Here is a 23163-nt window from a genome sequence, read left to right on the forward strand (position 1 = left end):
AAGTTCTTCCTGTCCTCTCAGAATTTTACAATGTGTGAACAAAAATGTCCATAACCAGTCACAAACTCCCCAGTGGCTTATGTATTCAGAAGTATCACACAGTAATCTTACACTATTTCTCTTAAGCCCCACTAGGACTATGAACTCCAAGGGCAAAACTGGCCAACTGCTAAAAATGATAACTGCTTATAATGAAGCCGCTAAGTCAAAGATTCAAGAGATATTATAAGAAAAATCACCCAACAAGTGACAAGCCTTGATGGCTAGCAACCACCTCACTCACACATAAAGCAACACTGAAGGAAAGTGACTAGTATGCCCACCAGAAGACGGGAGTTGGTTAGGATAATATAGGGGAAACGGATGCAAGGGTGTTTTCTTAATCATTCCATAACACAGACAGAGTCGCAGCCAGGGAATTACTCAGGAAGTAAGAAAAGTTACTTCTGTAAGCAAACTCCTTCATAGTAAGTTAAAATTTCTTTGGAAATTTACTCATCATGACAGTAGGAGCTGTATTCATTTAAATAAATGGATAAATAACAAGGCTGTCAAAAGAGTTTTTTCTGGTTTGTTTTTATTTTTGTTTTTTAAATAATAGCAATAGGGAACTTTAAGAATGACATAGTAAAACCAGATTTGCAAAAGTTATTAAAAGCAGGAATGAGAGGAATAGCATAAAATAATAAAAAAGCTAATGTTATTAAAGCAGTGACAGGAGATGAAGGCTGATGCTTAAAAATACCAAACACTTCCTTCAACACCATACCTTATCAATGGCTTTTCCAACCCGAGAAACACTGCTGTGGATGTCTTTGTGGTCTGAGGCCAATTTCTGAACAGTATCCTTTATTCTTTTACAGCACTGTGTCAAAACAAGTGAAAGTGTCCCTGATAATTCAGCATCTTGGCCTATAAAAAAAAAGAAAAAAAAAAGATTAGTTACTCACAAAATCAAACGCAAAGATGACAAGTTTCAAATAGACCCTTTGGAACATGAAAAGTAGAAGAAAAGTGAAGAAAACTCAGCGTCTGCTTTGAAGCAGATGGCCACATTCGTGATAATATTTTTCAAGTGAACACTAAGAAAATTATCGTAATTTTAAAAAATTTTTTGAATAATAAAATTTTACTACAAAGCAAACCACTTTTGTAATTACTAAAACCAGCACAGACTATGAATACTACTACCAAGGGATTTTTCAGAAAATATGTCTCAGTAAATAAACTCACTTACTCAATCCACTTAAACTGTTCAAGTCATTCTCAAAACATTTTGACTGTTACTAAATTTCCTAACGAGAGATTATTTAGTCTAAACGCTTTATATTCTATATAAAGAAGTAGAAGAAAAAATAACAAAGTTCTTTGGATATCATGATGTGTAAAAATAAGTTAACAGGCCTGAGAGACTGCTATCTTTAGAAAGTCCTCCTTGCAAGGTTGACCCTTATTCTGGGAACTTGTGAAAAGAATAGTTCACTGTGCCTCAACTGTTTGTACAATGTGGTTTATGCTAAACTCCTGCTTTCCTTCTGAGAGACTGGAATTTTGGTGTACAGCTAGGCAAGAGATGGTACCCATATGATCAGTCTTCTATAAAACACCTTGAGTACAATGTCTCTAATCTCCCTGGTAGAAAACACTTCCTAAGTGTTACAATTTGATGCTGGAATAATTAAACATGTCCCTGTATGACTCCACTGAGAGAGGACTCTTAGAAGATTTCTCCTGGTTTCCTCTGGACCTTGCCCATGTACCTTTTCCCTTAGCATATTTTGCTTTATATCTTTTTGCCACAATAACTCTTAGCCATGAGTGTGACTACACGCTGAGTCCCATTTATCCCTCCCAGTGATCAATGGACACTAAAGGTGGTCTTGGGGACCCTTGATAAATGAATGGAAAGTTACTATAGTTTATATTCTCTTTCCCTGTGCTACCTCCTCAGGAAAAAGAAAGAAGGGAAGAGGGAAGGAGAGAGAAATAGAGGCAATTTCAGTTATATCTGTCAATTACTTCATATATTTACATATCTCCACTGTAAGCAAAAGGCATGGCTTCCAAAATCCTACACAATATTATATAGCAGTGGTTCTTAAAATTTAGGGCCCAAGAATTTGAACAAGAACAAGCCTAAAAGTAGAGTAACCTAGTATGTTCATTCACTCAATGAATATTTATTGTGCACTCATTAGGTATAGCAGTGAAACAAAACAAAATCTCTGCCCTAAATCTTATCTTCTGGTGAACAAGATAAACAATACACAAAATAAGTCAATTACATAGTATGACAAAAGATGATACATGCTACTGTGGGAGAAAGCAGCAAAATAAAAGAGATGAGAGTATATGTGCGTTAAGAAATTGCAGTCTTAAAATGGGTAGATGTGGTAGGCCTCACTGAGAAAGGGACATTTGAGCAAAGGCTTGAAAGAAATGAGGGAATTAGCTATCTGACTACCTTAGGGGTGAAGGGTAGCAGAATATGCCACCCCAAAACATGCTTCTTTAGCATAAGGATTACTTTGAGAAATGACAGAATAAGTTACCCTTTAGTAAGGGAAATTTACATTTATAAAAGAAAGCTCCATTTGAAATGGAGTCTCCCTCTCAGTTCCAGGAAGAGGATGACTCTAAATTATGAGAAACTTTTATCAATGGAGAAGGTAGGACTCAGATCTGCATAACAAACCATACTCTTGTTTGTTTACTGTGCTTTTCCTGGTAACCTTCCCATAACTAGACTCCCTATACCTTTTTGTCTTTAGTTACTCTTTGAGTTACTCATTTTCCCCTAAGTATCACCCTGTACACATGAACTATACATGTTCATAAGCTTGTTTTTCTCTTGTTAATCTGTCTTTTATTACAGGGGTTGCAGCCAAGAACTCACAACGGTAAAGGAAAAATTATTTTCCTCCCCTACAGGAAAAAGCATTCCAGGCTGAGGGGACAAAAGCTCTATTGTAGAACTACACCTAGACTATTCATGGACTAGTGAGGATGCCAGTGTGACTAAAGTAGATTTCCTACAAAGGAAAACAGGAGGAGAGAAGCTCAAGAAATAGTGGGGGGTCGTAATCTTGTAGGGCCTTTGTAGCATTGCAGAGACTTTGGCTTCTGCTTCCAGTGAAAGGGATATCCACAGCCAGCTTTTGAGCACAGCTGGTACATAAACTGACATAAGATTTTAATATGGTAAAATTGGCTGACAACTCTGTTCTGTACAAGAACAGAAGCAGGGAGATAAGTTAGGAGGTTGTGGTAGCAATCCAGGTGACAATGGCTCAGACCAGGATGTTAGATATGGAGGTGGTGAGAAGCAGTTGGATTCTGAATATGTTCTGAAGGTAAAGCCAGTAGGAGTTCCTGACTCAATGCGAAGGAACAAACGAGCTCACAGATGACCTCAAAGTTTTTAGCCTGAGTCAACTAGAAAGATGCAACTGTCTTCAATTAAGATGAAAAAGACCAAAGGCTGGGCAGGTATGAGAGGAAGGGAAAGATAAAGAGTTCAGTTTGGTGCTTGTTAAATTTAAGATGTTGAGTAGTTGCCCCAGTGCATACATGGAGGAGTCAGCTAGATATACAAACCTGGAGTTCAAGAGTAATGTCTGGGCTGGATATACAAATCTGTGAGTCACTGGCATACAGGTGATACTTAAAAGCCATGAGACTAAATGAAATTACCTAGAGAGCAAGTGTAGACACACACACACAAAAAGTGGCAAAAGAGAGTCCCAGGAACTCTAAGTTCATGAGACCAAGGTGAAGAGGAATTGGAAAAGGAGACTAACGAAGACTGCTGAAACACTAACTGTGATATCAGAGAAAAATCAAGAAAGCCTGGTGTTGGGGAAACCAAGTGAAGAAAAGGTCTCAATGAGCAGGGAGTTACCAATTGTGTTAAATGCGCAACAGTGTCAAGTAAGAGGTGAACTGAGACTGACCACTGGATTTACAATGTGGAAGTTATCGGTGACCATAACAAGAACAGTTTCTCTAGGGTTTCAAGAAAAGAAATCCTAGAAGGTTGCAGGGACTGTGAAGATGGAATACAGAAAGTCTGGCTCAATGACAACTACTGAGAGATATAAAAAGATAAGCAAACAGAAGATGGTATCCATAGGTACCCAATCCAATATCAAATGGCCAAAACAGAAACTGCCCTTTTCTCTAAGTACAGTTTCAAAGTATGTATCAGGTGCTTCCAACTGTTAACAACATAATTTAGGAAGACTAAATTAAGACTAAGAGAAGACTTGGTAAGTCAGGAAAATTTCAAAATCTCAAAAGGTGTGTTCCATAGATATTTTGTCCTCCCACCCCCAAAAATCTATATGCTTCAGTAGCTCTGCTGACCATTTGTGGTCTTTCTATACCCAAACCTTACCTAACCTCAATGACTTTGTCTCCACTATGAACCTCTCTGCCTAAACTTAATCAGTCTTCTCAATTCCTAACAAATTCTGTTCTCTCCAACACCCCTCTGGCACTGAATCATACATCATTTAACAACTTCGCATATATATATATATGCTATCATCAGTCTCAACCGCATGTAAGTCCTCAAGGGAAGACAAGGTTCTTATCATAAACCGTATATACGCCACTATCTTATCATATGCCTTGCACATTTGCAGGCACTATTAATTTAAGTATTTGGAATGATGGTAAACAAAGCAAGGGAAAAGAAAAGTTAAAAAGAAAGCCATACTCAACAAATGGTGCTGGGATAACTAGATTTCCACATTCAAAGAATCACACCATATAGAAAAATTAATTCAAAATGGAATAAAGAACTAAATGTAAAAGCTGAAATCAAATTCTTAGAAGAAAATGGGTGTATTCTTGACCTTATAGAGTCATGATACCAAAGGCACAAGCAACCAAAGAAAAAAGTAATTAAACTGTACTTCATCAAAATTAAGACTTTTGAGCTTCAAACACTACCAAGAAAGTGAAAAAGACAACCCACTGAATGAAAGAAAATACTTGCAAATCATACATCAGATAAGGTCTAATATCCAGAACATATAAATAACTCTTACAACTCAACAATAACAAAACAAGTAACAAAAAATGGGCGAAGGATTCAAATAGACATTTTTTCCCAAAGAAGTTATACAAATAATCAATAAGCACAGGGAAAGATGCTCCACATCATTAGTCAATAAGGAAATGAAAAATCAAAACTACAACGAGAAGCTACTTCAGACCCACTGGGGTAGCTATAATGAAAAAGATGGATGACAACAAGAGTGTTGGCAAGGATGTGGAGAATTTAGAATCTTTGATACATTGCCAGTGTAATGTAAAATGGTGCAGCTGCTATAGAAAACACTTTGACGGCTCCTCAGAAAGTTAGAGTTGCCATATGACCCAGAAATTCCTCTCCTAGGTATATACCCAAGATAACTGAAAACATGTCCACACAGTACATGAAGTATTATTCATAACAGCTAAAAGTCTAAATGATGCCTGGATAAACAAAATATGGCATATCCATTCAATGAAATATTATTCAACCATTAAAAGGAATAAAGCACTGATACATACCACAACATTGATAAACCTTGAAAACATTATGTTAAGTGAATTAAGCCAAACACAAATAGTCACACATTACGGCAAATCTACAGACAGAAGTAGATTCATGGTTGCCATGGGATGGGGGAAGGGAGAAATGGAGAGTGATGGTTAATGAGTACGAGATTTCTTTGGGGAGTAATGAAAATGTTCTGGTAATGGCTGTACCACTCTGAATATACTAAAAGCCAGTTAGTTGTATACTTTAAAAAGGCGACTTTTACAGTTTGTGAACTACATCTCAATTTAAAAAACTTTAAAAAGCAAGCCACAACTCCTATCCATCTAGTCATGTTTGTGTCTACAATCAAAAGACAACAAAGTAAACAATAGCTTAGCGAACAAAAAGCAGAGACCAAGCTGGAAGAGAGATTATTTGGAACTTAACCAAATGAACTTCCATGCTGCAACCTTGAAATCCGTATTTTCAAATTTTAGCAAGTTATAATCTGGAGTTTGATGCTGCTGTTCTCTTCCTTTACTATCTGTAAGTCCCTATACTTTTGGTTGTCAAGTTTATAAATGATAGATACTAGTAGTATAAAGTCAATTAATTAACACAGAGTTTTTGGTATGCCCAGAGGAAAAATAATTTCTACAAAGTATTTGGAAGCACAAGAAAAGTATAATGGAATAATCTGAAAGAGAACCCCGGGAAAGCCCTGTTCAAAGAGAAAGAGTCCACTAATGCATTTTCAAATGGATTCAGTGGAATATAGCCAAAGGTAAAAACAGGTTTGAAAATCACTGTAATAATCAAACTGAGTGAAATCAAACTTCTAAGACCTAAAGGGAGACTTCTACTATTCTTCTGACTTCCCCATCTGAAAACAAAATGTTTCTAGGAGAACCCTTCTGTGAAAGAAATCTAATTGCACCCAGTTCCTAAAGGTAAAGCCGTGAGGAATTACTGTGACAGCCATCTTTACCATAACTAAACTAGATCTGAAGGTGAATGATGGAATCCAGGATGGCCACTGTGGTGGTCACTTTTCACCCTGGATGAAATCCTGTGCCAACTGTCTTTCAATGCAATTAACTTTGTGGACTCGGGCCCTATACACAATAATGAAGGAAATAGTTCTGAGGCAGTGCTCATCATTTAGTCACCACAAGTACTTTAAAAAAAAAGTTTATATTTTTAGAGGTTTAAGTTCGCAACATAACTGAGAAGGTACAGAGATTTCCCATTTACATCTTGTCCCCACACATGCAAAGCCTCTCCCATTGCTTTTGCACATTCTGTAGGTTTTGACAAATGTATAATATATATCCATCACTATACTATCATAGAGCATTTTCACTGCCCTAAAAACCCTCTATGCTCTGCCTATTCATTCATATCTCTCTCTTCCACCCTACCCCTAGCAACCACTGGTCTTTTTATTGTCTCCATAGTTCTGCCTTTCTCAGAAATGTCATGTAGTTGGAATCTATAGCCTTTTCAGACTGGTTTCTTTCACTTAGTAATATGTATTTAAGGTTCCTCCATGTCTTTCCATGACTTGACAGCCCAACTCTTTTTAGTGCTGAATAACATTCCATTGTCTGAATCTACCACAGTTTATTTACCCATTCACCTACTAAAGGACATCTTGGTTCCTTCCAAGTTTGGGCAATTATGACTAAAGCTGTTATAAATATCCATGTGCAGGTTTCTGTTTAAACTTCAGCTTTCAGCTCCTTAAGGTAAATATCAAGGAGTAATTGCTACATCTTACGGTCAGAGTATGTTCAGTTGTCAGAAACTACCAAACTATCTAAGTGGTTGTACCACACAAGTAAGGTTCCTTTTATTATGACTTGATTCAACAAGTAAAATAATTAGCATGTCAATAAGAGATTTAAATCCAAGCAAAGAACCAATACACATGATTGGTCTAAGTTATAGACAATTTTCCTTCAATACAGAAAAGCATCTTTTCTAAATAGGTTTTAAAGATGATCTGCTCAGAAATTGGAATAGTCATGGCTTCCTCCAAAATCAGACATTCACCAAACAGAATTAAGCATACTTGGATTAACTCCCAAACTGTACTTAGAGAATCAAGCATAGACTTCAAGCTCCACCCCTGGGCTTCACTGCAGAGCCAAGTTAGGATTTATGTACATTGGTTTTACAGAAACAACAAATTAGAAAAATGTTTCCATAATATCTTGTACTACTCTATCATAGTTTCACACTTCAATATAAATACTTCCCTATAAGAGTTTCATATTTCATTGTAAATATTTGTCTATCACCGCCCACATATTACTTAAAGATAGGAATAGGATTTTTGATCCCCAGTGTTTAACAGGGTAACAGGCACATATTAAGCATTCAGTAACTAACTGAATAGAAAAATAATAAATTGTATATTACATATTCTCAATTTCAAGGCCAGCAGTGGAGACTATGGCACTACCAATGCACTCTGAACCAACACGCTATGAAAACTGTCAACGGTTTCACACTCAGCAGTTTGCTGATCCTCCACTCTCTTACAGGATGTTTAGTGCATACTATGCAATAGCAGTGCAGCCTAAATTTTCCCAATACCAAATAAATATATCAGTCAATACACACACACACACACACACACACACCAATTTTCAAATAAAACATTCACAAAATAGAGCTACTCCAGTTATGTTTCTTCTCTCTTCCAAATAACAACTCCCGCAAAAAAGAAAAGAAGAACTTTAAAATGTAGGTTAAAACTTGGAATAAGAATTTATGGGCTTGTGTTCTAAGCCAGTTTCCTTGCTTGTGAAAAAAAAAATCCCAAGGTTTGTCAATGAAATTAAATACACCTCAACTTTAATACATAGTATGTTCCTGTAAAAGTGTATTCCAAGCCAGAATGTTGTAAGGTAAAAACAACTTACACGTTAAAAGGGGTGGCTGGTTCTCACAAAGTAAAAAATCATAAAATTCTAGTTATATGCTGGTTTTATAAATAATCTTCAATATAGTTTAGCATTTTGCACATATATCTATTATTTTCCTATATTACTGATCACATGGCTTAAAACAAGCTATGGCCAACTATGTGACAAAATTTGCTCATCATTTAGGGCCATCTAATACAATCAAGACAAAGATAACAATGAGAATGAAAACTATGTTTCTCATCCTTACTCAGTAACTGCATTTTCAATTTTGATACTTATTTTTATGATTGGGAGGGACCCTCAAATAACTGTATACATACTGTTAAAGAAAGATAATGTTTCTAAAACTAAACAGCTGGTTGATAGGCAGCACTACAAGGCTATAGCTTGATATGTCTGCTCACTGGCAGATAATCATAAGTTCTAATTTGGACTATAAAAGGCAATTTAGAGGTGTCAATTACACCATTAAGCACATGCTGCCTAAGAGTCAAACACATGAGAGATGAGACCCATGTAATTGAGTGCATATTATAAAAAATGATAAGGAACACGAAAGGTTGATGATGATTATTCAGATTTCCAAAAAGGCTGAAAACTTCACCATCTAAAACTATATATTTTGGTAAAAATAAATAGCAGGATTCCCCAGAAATCACAAAGATTCGACTTAACAATGTTTTGACTATCCAGGAAAATTTTTAAATATATAAATTTATAAATATTACATATATTGCATCTGAGCTCTTTCGAGTTTTTAAAAGTTAACTCTACTTTAACAATATGGACAGAGAGCTTAAATTTGAAATTAAATGGAAAGCAAAATGGCACACAGTCTGAATGTAAATACAAAGAAATTCATTTAGTAAACAATCCTAATCGTACCTAAAACTCAGATCTCCTAGAGCTATGATCCAGAGTCCATTCTAGATTAGTTCTTTTAAGAAAGAAATTAAAGTAGGAAAAGCCAAAAGACTGGGCATCATTAAGAAGGCTATCAAGGGGAGAAGGCTGTGAGGGGGAAAGTTATCTACCTTACCCCACTCTTACAAAAAAAAAGTCTTCATACCAGAAAACACACAAAATGAAACCCTAAAGACTTAAGGAAGGGAAAATTATGACATTTAATTCAATTAACATTTACTGAGCACCAAATGACTGTCCAGCCATGTTCAGGGTACAAACTGTGTACTAGACAGATTAAAAAAATTAGGACGGGAGTAGAAAGAGATAAAGGATAAAAAGGTCCAAGATTGATTCTAAAGTAGTAGTTGACAAAGTAAACATTAATACGCTTGCAAAATATTAAAATATAAAAACTTGAAACTTGAAAAGGTAAGGTTGGTATTACAAAAATAATACAAGGACTATCATACTGTGAGTGACAACCTAAATTGGCCTATTAAAGTTTTACACTTCTTATGAGCTACCAAAGCACCTAGGACACAGCAGCTGCTCAATAGAGATGTACTCAGGGGAAGGAAAAGACACAAATAAAATGTACTTTCATTCATTCATTCATTCATTTATTTTACCACAGACAGTATACACTGAAAACAAAAGAAACTTTTTTCAGTATATTAATAGTTGGTAAATCTGCAAAGGAAAGTATAGTTATTTGTCGGTGAACCCCTGACAGAACAGAACAGTGGATGCAGGCAGGTGTTCTGATCTATTGCACCAAATCATAACCTAGTACTGCAAAACCAAGAATAAGGAAATAAAAAAAAACAAGTAAGTTTATATTTGAAAGCTAAATTACAGGGGAAAAAAAAGATTTAAAAATTTTTTTAAAATAGCTAAATTACATGGAACAGACTGACAGTGCTCCTGGAGCAGCGAGCTAGACCAAAATGCCACAAGAAAGAAGGGAATGGCTTCAAAAAGTAGACTATAAGGCAAGAACCGGAGGGAGAGAAGAAAAAGTGGATGTAGCTGCAAATGTCTGCTGGGCAGTCCACTTTAGATAGCCTACTAACTCTCTTCATATTCAAAATGTAAAAAATTATCTCTAGGCATCTCTGTATCTTTAAAATGAAAGGCTAAACCTCATAAGGTTTTAGTATTTAAATGTGAATTTCATATTTAAAAATCGAACTCAAATTTCTACCTTCTCCTCTCCTAGCATTCCTCTTTTCTTCCTGGTTCCATAATTGTCTACCTTTCACTCGTGCTCAAAACCTTATATTAACCTTTGATTTCTCCAGCCCTTCTCTCCTACTCTCCCAGACTCCATCCATTCCATGAACCAGTCCCTATTTCATCAGATCTAGATTGACACTTAACCTTAATTAGTAGTCTTCATGCCAAACCTCACTCCAACTCCAACCAGCTTAATAAATGCTGCTGACAACTGGTCTCTAACCATGTCCCTCCCAGTTCAAAAAGCCCTCCCAACCAAAGTCATCAATATCTTTCCAGTCTACTACTTTCTCAGGTATCCATGAGTATATAAAACCTGTTTCCAATTTAATTGAAATTCTCCTACCCCATTTTCCCCACCTTGGTCCTCCACTGATCCCCAAATGTCTCTTGCACTCTCACTCCTCTGCACCTTTGTTCTTACCAACCTCCTCTCTTGGCACTCCATCCTATCTTCCTACTACCCTCATTCGATCTGTTACTGAAACTTCCCACAGGTTAGAAGTCTCTCCCTGTCTCACCTCCCATGCCTTCTTGTTTGTACCAATCAGCATTTGGCCTATATACAGATGCTCCTCAACTTACAATGGGAGTTATTCAGAAATAACCCCCATCGTAAGTTGAAAATAGTATAAATTGAAATGGATTTAAGACACGTAACCTACTGAACATCACAGCTTAGCCTCGTCTACCTTAAACATGCTCAGAACACTTACATTAGCCTATAGTTGGGCAAAATCATCTCACACAATGAATACACTATAGGGTATCAACTGTGTACCCGGGTGATCATGTGGCTGACTGGGAACTGTGGCTTGCTGCTGCTGTACAGCATCATGTATTGTACTACATATCACTAACCCAGGGAAAGATCAAAATTCAAAACTCGAAGCATGGTTTCTACTGAATGTGTATATAGCTTGTGCACCATTGTAAAGTTAAGCAATCATAAGTGGAACCATCCTATAAGGGGACTATCTGTATATGGCCTTATGTTACAGGGCATTGTTTGTGTTTATTAAAAACATACCAGTCTCATATCCCTAACAAGACAGAAAGTTCTTAGGGCATGAGAACAATTGCTTACCCTCTGTAACTCCTAAAAGACTTAGCCTAGTTTCACCTATAATTGGTGATTAGCTACTATTGACCAGGTGCCCTAAAATTTAATTAAAATACCTACACTGCTTCTCCATGCAGTTCTTTCTAAGGGCTCCTTCCCTTCCCATTTCTCTGAATTTCTAGTATTTGTACCAAACAGAAACAGTTATACATACTATGCCATGTTCTTTGTTATTCTTCCCCTCTCAAATGTAAAAGTCTAATCTCATGATCCAACTAAAATTTCTTGAAGACTCTCTTAAACCTTTTGAGTATTCCTTACAGTATTAAGCAGATAGATCCCTGGGCAAAGAATGTTTTTTAACATAATCAGTAATAAATACACCTAAAGACTGTCTCAATTAAAACAATGCTTAACACTGATTAAAGGCACAGACCTAAAAAATAACAAATACACCTTATTTTACAGATGTCAAAGCCAATTCGCATCTATTACCTAGTTAATTTCCATAACTCTGTGATATAAGTTATTAGTTTACTAAAAAGGAAACAGGCTAAGCAAGATTGTAGAACCAATAAATGTCAGAGCAAAGATTCAAACCCAGATCTCCTGAGCTCAAGAACAAAATTGTGTTTTGTCTTTGTTTAAGGATAAGTACAAACTCATCTCCTCAACTGGCCTACGAGTTCCTGGAGGACTGAGGCCCTGCATGTTTCTTTTAAAAGAAGTCTCTCTTTATCTCCCCCCCTTAATATATCAATAAGACAGCAATCCCCAATCTTTTTGGCAACAGGGATAGGTGTTCCTATGAGAATCTAAAGCCTGATGATCTGAGGTGGAGCTGAGGCCGGGATGCTAGCTCTGGGGAGAGCTACAAATACAGATGAAGCTTCACTGTCTTGCCTGCCACACACCTCCTGCTGTGCAGCTTGGTTCCTTACAAGCCAGGACCATTACCTGTCTAAGGCCTGGGGGTTGGGGACCCCTGCAGTAAGATAAACTTACATGGATTCCACAGATACAGCAAACTTACGAAAGATAATACACAGCATACACTGTATCACGGTGCAAAACTTTTAAGTGGAGAAAGACTTGGCAATATAAGCCTTATTATGGATTCTCCAAACAATGTTCCCAAAGAACTATTCTGAGATCAACATACAATCACCAAACCCACCCAAAGTGAAAGTATATTTCTAAAAGCCTCAAGTCCTGGAGATTCTAGTCCCTATTCTTTGAATCATTAGACTAGCACCTAATCTAAGAAGACTGAAAGTTTCTGCCACTTTTCTACAAATTCTTGGAGCTTCCAAAGAAATGCCCAGTTAGAGATCATCATCTCCCTGGTATGTACCAACTTCTGGAATTACATGGGGTACCACAGGCTCCAAGTACATACCTATGGCCCAGGGCCCTGCACAATTCTCCCTTAAATTGTGTTTTAGGGTTATTTTCAAAGGTTTTACAGATAAAGACTAAAAATAAAAACAAGTAGGTTTTAATATCCGAAGTGCATAGTTTGCTCAAACACCATTTTCACCATTCTAATAACTAACGGACTAAGACATGAAAACAATGGAGATTTCTCTATTAACCCTAATATGACAGTATCACAGAAGTGCTGGTGAGTTTATCCTTGTTATTATACAAAGTTAGAAACTACTTAAATGATAAAATAACCTAAGGAAATGGGTTTTATTATGTCGAGCATTAAAGCAATTTCAAATAAATTCCCAAAGGTAACATGAATCAAGTTGTTTTCTCTAGTCTACATATTAAGTCATACTAACTATTAAATATTTGAATTATAAGATTATAGTTAGGAGGCAAAACAAAAACTGAGAAACAAAGGTTGGGCTAATCAAGAAAACATCTGACTCGATATAACTCAAATACTTATAACTATAATAATTTCTGTCCTAGGTGCAATTTTTCCTTTCTAAAACTCCTCTATCTAATCAACAGTGGATCACATGACCAGACATCTACTGACAAAGGGCAAGCACAGACCAAGGTGGCCAATGAACTCCATGCCCTGGCCTTGATTACTGAATCAGGAAGAGGATTATATGACCCAAACCAAGGCAATAGAAATAAGTTCCTGGTAATTTTCTTGGAAATGCAGACAAAAGGCATGTTCCTGTCTTTGGGGTCGCTAGTAGTAAGGATGACATGAGCTCCATTGGCCATCCTTACCTCTTTGTGGAGAAAGCTCCTTTGAGAATAAAACCAACCATGGAAAGCACAGCTGAGAGAAAGAGAACAAGACCAGTCCTTATGACATCCTTTGTACTCCTGGAGCCAAGCCTGGCCTACCCTCAGCCTATTTAGTTGTGAGTCAACAAATACCATTTTAATTAAAACTATTCTGCCACCTGCAACCAAAAGAATCCTGAGTAATATACCCGTGTGAATGAAAAAGGTGCCAAATAACAAAGAATTCTCTCCTAGATGAGCCTGGAAAGGAATGGCTGACAAAGTTAAATCTGCTTCTAAACCCAACTGGAAACACCAACAATGACCTATTATTCTCACCATCTAAAATAGCTCAAGTAGTTTGGTTACTAGTTGTTCTTCTCTTAGAGTATCTGAACAATGACCACTGTTATCCACCCATAGCTGCTACTTTCCAGACTATATATTAAATGTAGATATCAAATTTTATTCAATTTAAAACTCAGTCATTATTCCTGCAACAATGTCTTGTTAGTATTTAGCAAAAAGTTTGGTTAACAAATGAGAAACCAGGCTATGTAGCCTACTCCAAGTACACCAAAGGATAAGGCTGAATAAGTAAACAAAGCTAGTCCACCCTGATCCTAATCCTTTTACATTCATTTAACGCTGGTATGCTCTGAAACACAGAAAGAACTGATAATATAAGCCTACTTTTCAATACATATGAACAATATGTAAAATCCAAATTCTAGAATGAAAAGTTACACCTAACATATGACCCCTGGACCTTTGGTTTCCGTCTACCGTTACAAGATCATCCCACAGAAATTAAAAATGTGACCACCATAATTTGTTTTTTTCTTCCATGCTTAATTGCCTACTTACCTTCTCATTAGTCACCCTCAAATTTTTAGAAAGGAAACAGTTCTGCAACCAGTAACTAAATTCTCTTTGATTCACCGAAAAGATAAAAGTAGAGGATCATGGTTTAAATGAGTTTTACTACTTACACCACACGAAAAAAAAGTTTTAGATACTTCCCACAAATGAAATTGTCTTTATCAACTTGCAAATTGAGATAATACTAAGCCTAAATCACAGTAAGTAGAATTACAAGTCCAGTGCTTCAAATTCAAAATAAATAGTGACAAATTATTTCCCTGAACTCCCTTAAAAACTTTTTCTGGAAATTTTGTCTGTGAGGTGGCCAATTAAGTGGTCCAGGAATAAGAAAGAGTGAGAGAAAATGTTTTTACTGGGTATCTTTTTTGATCATTTGAATTTATCCCATTTGAATGTATTATCTACTCAAAATAAATTTAAATTTAGAAAATTCCTTGAGAATCACTTTCAGAAACCATATTAAGACTTCCTTTAGAACAGCCTGAAGTTATTTTTTTTTTAAAAACTGCACTTTACTCTTACAAAGGTTGACATTTTCCTAAGCACTTTAAACATGTCATAAAACTGTTCAACAATTGTTTCAGTCTACTCTTCTATTACTAAATGTGAATTTAGAACATCAGCAATACAAGACATATAGTTCTTTTCTGTTGTTCCTTCCACCACAAAAGGAAGTATATAAATATATTTGCCAACAGAAAAAAAAATGCTAAAAAGCATATAATCACAAGTCAAATCACTTAAATTTATCCATACTGTTTATCTGTTAATCAAGAGTTGTCCAAAATATAGTTCCCATACCACTGATATGAACAGTGATTTTACCTGTATGTAAAAGAATATTTTAATAGTTATGATTTTTAATATGTAGTTTATTATGCCCAACATACCAAATCTATGACCACAACTATCACTGCCTGGAATGATGACAAATAGATTTCAGTAAAATCATAAATCCATCTGAAAAATAAGAGTGCACATGGGTGAGAGAAGTTTGAGAAGTACCAATGCACTATCCAAATTAGATCAAGGGCACACTGGAAATGATCCCAAACGGATCGACCGTACTGAATCTTAAATAAGACCAAAATTCTTGCTTACAGGGTAACTCATTTAAAGGCTTGTACAACTAAATGACATCAGTGCTCTCCTCTTCTCTCAGAGTTGGGGAAATTAAGAGAAACTTAAGTTTAATCAAAATAATCAAAGATAAGAATCAGAGCTCAGTACAATCCTTGAACTTCTGGCAAATTAAGCTAAAAAATGATATTCTTTTATATTCTTTTTCCAGACCAACACCTTTTCTCCCGAACTCCATCTATGCATCTTCAGCCACCAGTAAACATTAAGCCCTTGACTTCTCTTTATCTCACTTGTCCAAAACCAAATTCACCAGAGCCTTCCCAGGATTCCCAGACCACTCCACCGCCATTCGCCTTCACAAGCAACCATCTAGATCTGCTCATTTTTCCACATTAATATATTTCAACTCTTACCCCGACTACAGTTGCAGGTTTGCTTCTTCTCCAGAGTTCAAAAGTGACTGCCGGAGCCCAGAATGAGGTGTTGTTATAAGACTCCCTTACCATGGACTAGCACTTACTCTCAACTGAAATCTGTTGAGAAAGGAAGGTGTAGAAGAATGAAGGAGGAGAGCCACTCAGATAGTGTCACTGCCCTCATCCCATCTGCCACAAGTATCCTTTACCTGAGCTACCAACCTTCCTTTACATAAATTTCACCCTACGAGTTGAAAAGGCCCCCTCCCAACCTCCTGAATAAACTTATTAAAGTCCTTTACCTTTTAATCAGAAGTGAATATTTCAATGTAAGGACACCAGATCTTTAAAGTTATTTAAAAACGAAAAACAAAAACAAAAAAAACCCTTCCCTACCAACTTCCACAAGTTAACTTTGGTAGTGTCTGCCCCCAGGGCCTAGGGAAGCAACGAAATAACCTGGGTAAAAGATGTTCTACGGAAAATCTGTTTTCTTAAAGGAAAACAAGGAAAAACTTGACTAATTAAGGGAAGTAACTAACAACCTGTGCCACAATTTGCTTCAGGGATAATTGCCTGTTCTTCCTCAGTCTCATCACAGGCTACACTAGGAGAGCTAACCAGTTTGATTCAGCTAATTCCCTAGGAATCATGTCAGCGCTGCTTCCACACAGCAAATTCTGAAGTTGCAAGGAGCGGCTGTTCTGTTAATCCACGGCTAAGAATAACACTCGACTTTCTAATTAAATAAAAAAAGTAAAAAAGAAAGTCAGTCCCCGACCAAAGATTTGGAACAGGGGAAAAGAAATGAGCTTCTTATCTCTCATTCTCCATCACCCAGACTCTTGGATCCAACGCAATTCGCGCACCTCCAGCCCGCGGCACCGCACCGCGGGTACTACGCGAGACCTTCCAGGCCTGTGGGGGCAAGGAGCACCGATCCAGGAGGCCGGAGGTTTGCAGGTGCGGCGGGCCGACCCCCACGCGGGTTTAACATGAACCCGGCTCCGGGATGGATTTACGGGTGGGTTGCGCTCACTCTTAGTTAACCAGGTCGGGCAGGTTCGAGGCAAATGAGGCGAAATGGGGTGGAGGGGGGGAGTCACAGGGGTCTCCGCGCGCTCGGGGAGGCAGGGAACGGCCCTCCTAGGGCACCCCTCCCGGCCCGCCATGGCCTGAAGGGCGCGGGCCGGAGGGGCCCGGCCCCATGCGCCCACCCGGGCCGCCCTACCGTGGCTCTGCAGGATCTCATGCTTGAGGCCGCCCGTGTAGTCAATGAGTTCCTCCAGGCCGCGCTCGCACAGCTGCCCGTAGCCGGAGAACTTGTGCAGCACCTTCTCCAGCTCGCGCTCCACCGTCACGCACTGATCCATCTCGGCGGCGGCGACGGCGGCGCTCGGCTCCCCGGCGCCCGGGTGATCGCAGTCGTTCGGCCCGGGCCCGGCCGAGGCCGCGTCCTGCTCCTCGTCCCCCAGGCGGGCGGCGCAGGCTGCTGAAGCGGCGGGCACTCTAGCCCCGGCGCCGGGAGAGACCCGCGCAGCCCGTGCCTGCCTGCCCCATGGCGCCCGGCCCCCGGCGCGTCACCGCCACTCCGGGTTGCTCGCCCCACCCGGTCCCGCGTCCCCAGTCCTCGCTCAATGCGTTCGGCGGCCCGCGACCGCCGATTGTTTTTGTTTTCACGGGAACCGGCTGATGACCTGGTTCTCCAGGGCGGCACCAAGAGCCACGGACCCGAGGGGGGACACCGCAGCAAGGGAAGGAGGCGGCGCGGACTGTACCAAGCGCACCCGCCAGGGGAAGCAGCTCCACAAGGGCGGGCGGAGGAACGCGACAGGCATACGCTCGTGCCTCCGCTCTAAAGGTGAGGGCCGTACCACATGGAAGACGTGCAAGGGAGAGGTTGAGGGTGGAGCAGGGACCCAATTGGTCCGAGGAGCTAAAGAGGAAACTTTGGAGAGAACCACGGCACTCAGAGAGCGCTACAACTACGCGCTCCGTAAACAAGAAGGTGGAAACCGTCCGTAACTACTCCGCCCAGAAACCGGGAAAACGAACCAATAGGCGTGGGGAATACGTAAGGAACCAACGTTCTCCAATCCCTGGCCTAGGCGTAAACCTTCAGCCAATCCGGGCCTAGAGGCCAAACCAATAGTCTCGCTGTTGGAGGGGATGACTTGGAGAGGAAACCAGGAAGCAAGTTTTTTTCTGGAAAACCGTAAGGTGAAACATGACAGAAATAAAAAGGCCTATGTTACATAAGACTTTGCCCTAACCATAAATTATTTCATCTCCCTATCATTCGGGAGGTAGCGTCTCCTAACGTTTGGAAGAGGGACTTGCTGCCGCGGTTGAAAGACTAGGCCCGGCCGGGCGGAGGTTGCTAGCGAGAATTAAAGGCGGGGTGATTCTGGGGGCGGCGACAGGATCTACTTGCTAGCCGCGTTAGGCTTCGGTGCTGCCTTGACGCCCGCGACACCAGTATGTCACACTAACACTCCCCTTTCCCCGCAGGCCTTTGCCCTTTGGCCCCTGATCCCGGAACCTTTTCTGACCGGTTGCCTCAGCCCGGTTGCACATGCCGGCGGCTTCGCGGAATGGAAACTTGTCCGAGAGCCGGACAGCCTGGTCCCTGCCTCTTAGGCGCCTTATTCCATTCAATCGGATCGAGTTACCCCCCTTTGCGTGAGCCTTTCCCCTGACTTGCTGTTGGTGCCTCCAACCTTGGCCTATATCCCCTTGCTCACGAAGCTTTATTCAGCAACATTAACTTTAGCTTTGCTTCAATAGCCAAGCTAGTATTGCCTCAGGGCTTCTGCTCTTACCCTTTTTGTCCGCCTGGAAAATGCTTCCACATTTCTCATCCTAAAGTTCTCAAGTCACCTGTCCTCTCAGAGGGTTCTTCCCTGACTACACTAATACTGCCTCTACCTTCCGGCACTCCCTCCGCTGCTGTATCATTTATTATCGTATCAATTATATCACTAGTTTTATTGTTTCCTTCCTACTTATTCAATCGGAAATGATCTGATTCATTTATTCGTGTACTTTTCTGCCTGCACCTCATCAATAAAAGCTCCACGAAAGTAGGCCTCTTGCCTATCTAGTTCTGTGCCCAGAATAAAGCCTGGCAATATGGTGGGCAATCTTTTGTTTATTTATTTATTTATTTATTTATTTATTTTAATTAAGGTGAAAACTTTTTGAGCCCCAAATTCCTTTTTTATAATTGGAATACTTCATTAGATTCTTAGGAAAATTAAGTGAGACAATATATATAAAGGCCCATAAAAGCACATGATAATCACATGATAAATGGTGGTGGTGGTTATTACTACCATCAGTTATCAGATATAAATCTGGGATGGCAACTTAAGTCATGAAGTCACATTGGTCTAGTCCGCATTTCTTTTATTCATTTCTTGGTGATGCTTGAGAGCAGCCCCAGGTGTCCCTGTTACATATCTCCTTTCTCCTCCCCACCCAACCCATTTGCCTCTCTTCCTTCTTTTCTTGGCTGATGGCCCTGATTCCTGCTTCACTAAGATAAACATCCAGCTCTAGCACACTCTGCCACTCTTGTTTCTGTCTGTGCCGTCCATTTTGTGAACTGTTGTCAAGAACCCAAAGAAACAGGAGTCCCTTCTCCCTTCCTAAGCCAGCAACCCTGGGGCCTGCTGGCTTCATGTCACCTCTGTCAGATCTTCTTCCCCTTCTTTACACCTGGTTCTTCCTTTCTGCTTTTAGGCTGAATGGGTCTGACCTACCAGAGGGGTTGGAGGAGGGGCAGAATCTTCATTTAATCCTCCTCAAGATTTTCCCCTTTTCTTCTCAGTCCTTTTACTGCCAGACTACCCAGACAAATCCTCTACACTTGTTCCTCCATTTTCTCCAAAGATCTCCTTGGAAAGTTCTGTCATCCTTTCTCGCTCTTTTTTGTTCCTTAACTCACTGCAACACATGAAAATGCCACTTCACCCTCACCTTTAAAATTCTCTCTTGACCTCCAGGGCATCGCCCTGGTATTGTTCAGTCACCTCTTCTCTCTTGCTGGCTCTTCTTTCCTGTTTAGCCTTCTTATATGGAGGAGCATTCACCCCAGATTCTGTCCTCAACCTTCTCTTTTCCCTTTACCTGCTGTCCTAGGAGAACACATTACAGTCTCCCCTCTCCAGCCCTGATCGGCCTCAGAAACTAGCTTCACATTCTTTCCAATCAACAAGACATTATTATCCAGAGAACTTGTTGCCTCCAATCAACATGCCAAAAGCAAAATTTATATTTCCCTTACAAAACTGACTTTCTTCCCCTTGACTCCTCAATTTTGGTCAGCATTAACTTAATTCTCCCAGGTTCCTCTGCCACTTCATCCTCATCTTTAATTTACCTGTAGGATTCTTGAAAACCTTTCCTCAAATCCACTAAACTTTTCCACTGTCACCCATCAACATCCTTCTCAAGATCCTTTTCCTTTGCGAAGTCAAATTCCTTCATTCACCCCAGAATCATTGGTGTTCCCCAGGATTTTGTCCTCCTCAGTGTCCCTAGAGATAAAGATGGTCACACTCCCTTTTTCATTCACCCTCCACATGGAGTCAGACTTAAAGTTCTACTGAGTCTAACTTCCTAATGTCTTAAGTGAGCCTTTTTAATTTCTATATCCTCGCCTTCATCAGTATCTTCAACATTTTTTCAAGATTGTAATTGCTTTACTTACCTGCTTTTGATCTCTTACCCTTACAAGGACACCAAATGAATCTCCATTCCCCTCAAAAGGTTGTTATAATAATTAAATGGGATAATTTAATTATCCCATTTAAACCATTCAACACAATGGTAAGAGCACATGGTAAGTGCTATCATTATCATCCACTGATCAGAAATAATTATACAAATATCAAATCATTATGTTCTATACTTAAGACTAATTAAAAAATTCAATTAATCAATTATACTAACCACGTTTCAAGTACTCAGTAACCACATAAGGCTGGCTAGTGGCTACTGTGCTAATCAGCACAGGAGGAACTTTTCCATCACTATAGAAAGTTCTATTTAACAGAATTTTGTTTAGATCATGACCACACAGTAAAGTTACCAGTCACTCCTTGAACTGCTATAGGACTTCTCTGTATCAGTCATTTAATGCATGGGTGCACAGTACCCCTCTATTTTTGGTTAACTTTTAAATATTTGCCTTATTTGCCCAATTAGATTATTATCTTGGAGGTCAAGGCTAACTTTTCTTTTTCTCTCTCATGATTTAATGAGCAAAGAAAAGTGTTCTAGGTATTTGTTAAAAGAAAGAGAATAAACAAATAAGAGGCGACAGGGCCTCAAATTTAACTGAGTAGAGAAAATAGTACTTGTATGGGCAGAGATCTTTATGTTCCCTCCGTACTTTGTATTGGCCTTTCCTACCCAGTGCATAATTGCTTTAAGCCTAAATCTTGCTTTCTCAAAGAGTCTCAAGAAGCAAGAGGAGAAAAATTCAGTTTTCAGAACAACCACAGATTATTTTTTTATGATTTCATTTCACCACACAACAAAAAAGAATTTAAACACACAAACAAACACAATTCCAATATCAAATGGACTTCTGCACCATCTTCTGTTCAATCTGGAGAACCTTTCATTTGCAATCTTGGATTTCACTCTCTGGTTTTCCCCTGCACTCCAAATTCAATTCTCTTTAAGATTTAAGTAAACATTTAAAAAGGAAGAAAAAGGAAAAGGAAACCCTTTGTCTTTTGACCAAAATATATATTCATTGTAAGAAAATTAGAAAATGCAGCTTGAAGTCAAGATGGCAAAGTAGGTAAACACTTTGTTTTCTTCTCTCACAACCATAACAAAATTACAATGAAACTACAGAAAAACCATGATTGGGAGTTGCCTGAAGTCTAGCTTAACAGAAGTCCTACATCTGGGGCCGCACAGAAGAGGCCACCTTGGGACTGGTAGGAGGGGCGGAGATGTGAGACTGGCTGGTACCACACCCGTGTATGGCGGTTGAGAATCAGGAGGGCTATCTCAGCTGCAAAGGTTCCCCCGGAGAAGCAAGGGATCCCAGCCTCACATTGAGCTCCCCAGGCCTGGGTTCCAGTGACAGAAAGAGAAGTCCTCACAACTTCTGGCTGTGAAAAGCAGTAGAATTTGTGGCTGAGTAAGACGAAGGGCCACTGAAGTCACAGATATTCCTTTTAAGAGGCCTGCATGCAGACTTACTCAGTTACAAACTCATTTGCTCCGAGCTCCAGCACTGAGACAGCAGCTCAAAAGGCACTCAAAAGGTACACATGGGAGGGAATTGAATTGTCTAGCTTCAGGGCAAGAGCTAGAATGACAGCTTTCTCCCTGAAAGAAGTGCTAGTAGAATTCATTGTTTCTTTGTTCATTCATTCCCATCTCCGGCATGCAGGCAGAGGTGGGCACCATATCTGAATCTCCATCAGCCCCAATAACATGGGTCACCTCACCCCACCCAACTTGCAGGCCCACCCAAGCTATGTCCAGTGGCTTTTCCATGTAGACGGACCAGTCCTGGCTCATGCTGCAGGCTTTTCTAAAATCTCCCAAAGGTTCACAAAACCTAAACAAGCATCATCTGGCCTTTAGGTGCCCCATACCTCTTGCTGAGAAGCCTGGCATTAGTAGCAGTAGTTTGTGGCTGAACCTCTCCAGGCACATCTAAGCCCAGTGTGGATGGCAGCCATCTGCAGATTGCTTGGTGGCTCCTGCCAGGTGGCCCTGGGCAGGGCACAGGCTGCGGCTGAACTTGGCCTGCAGCGGGCCCCCACCCAAGAGGCCCCAGCCTGCATGCCTGGTGGCCGGCTTCATTCCGAGCCAAAGAAATACCCAGGACCACATCAAAGGACAACACACCCAAAGGGCAGACTGGGCAGGCACCAG

At 39.7% G+C, this 23163-nt stretch overlaps 1 protein-coding gene across 1 annotated transcript; it reads right to left on the bottom strand.

Moving 5' to 3' along the window:
* Positions 1–741: 741 nt before the first annotated feature.
* LOC105298532 (protein RMD5 homolog A-like) lies at positions 742–18063 on the bottom strand. The gene is made up of 2 exons (XM_011369856.2): positions 17486–18063; positions 742–912 (listed from the first exon to the last, which is right to left on the bottom strand). Exons 1-2 carry the CDS (start codon positions 17625–17627, stop codon positions 758–760), a joined length of 297 nt encoding a protein of 98 aa, XP_011368158.2. The 5' UTR covers positions 17628–18063; the 3' UTR covers positions 742–757.
* Between the last annotated feature and the right edge of the window lie 5100 nt (positions 18064–23163).

The sequence above is a fragment of the Pteropus vampyrus genome, unplaced genomic scaffold, assembly GCF_000151845.1.
Source record: "Pteropus vampyrus isolate Shadow unplaced genomic scaffold, Pvam_2.0 Scaffold156, whole genome shotgun sequence".
Lineage (NCBI taxonomy): Eukaryota > Metazoa > Chordata > Mammalia > Chiroptera > Pteropodidae > Pteropus > Pteropus vampyrus.

Coding starts and splice junctions, on each gene's coding strand:
- LOC105298532 (XM_011369856.2), bottom strand. CDS start 17,627: ATGGATCAGTGCGTGACGGTGGAGCGCGAGCTGGAGAAGGTGCTGCAC. Junction 913..17,485: donor TGAGATCCTGCAGAGCCACG/GTAGGGCGGCCC, acceptor TTTTTTTTATAG/GCCAAGATGCTGAATTATCA.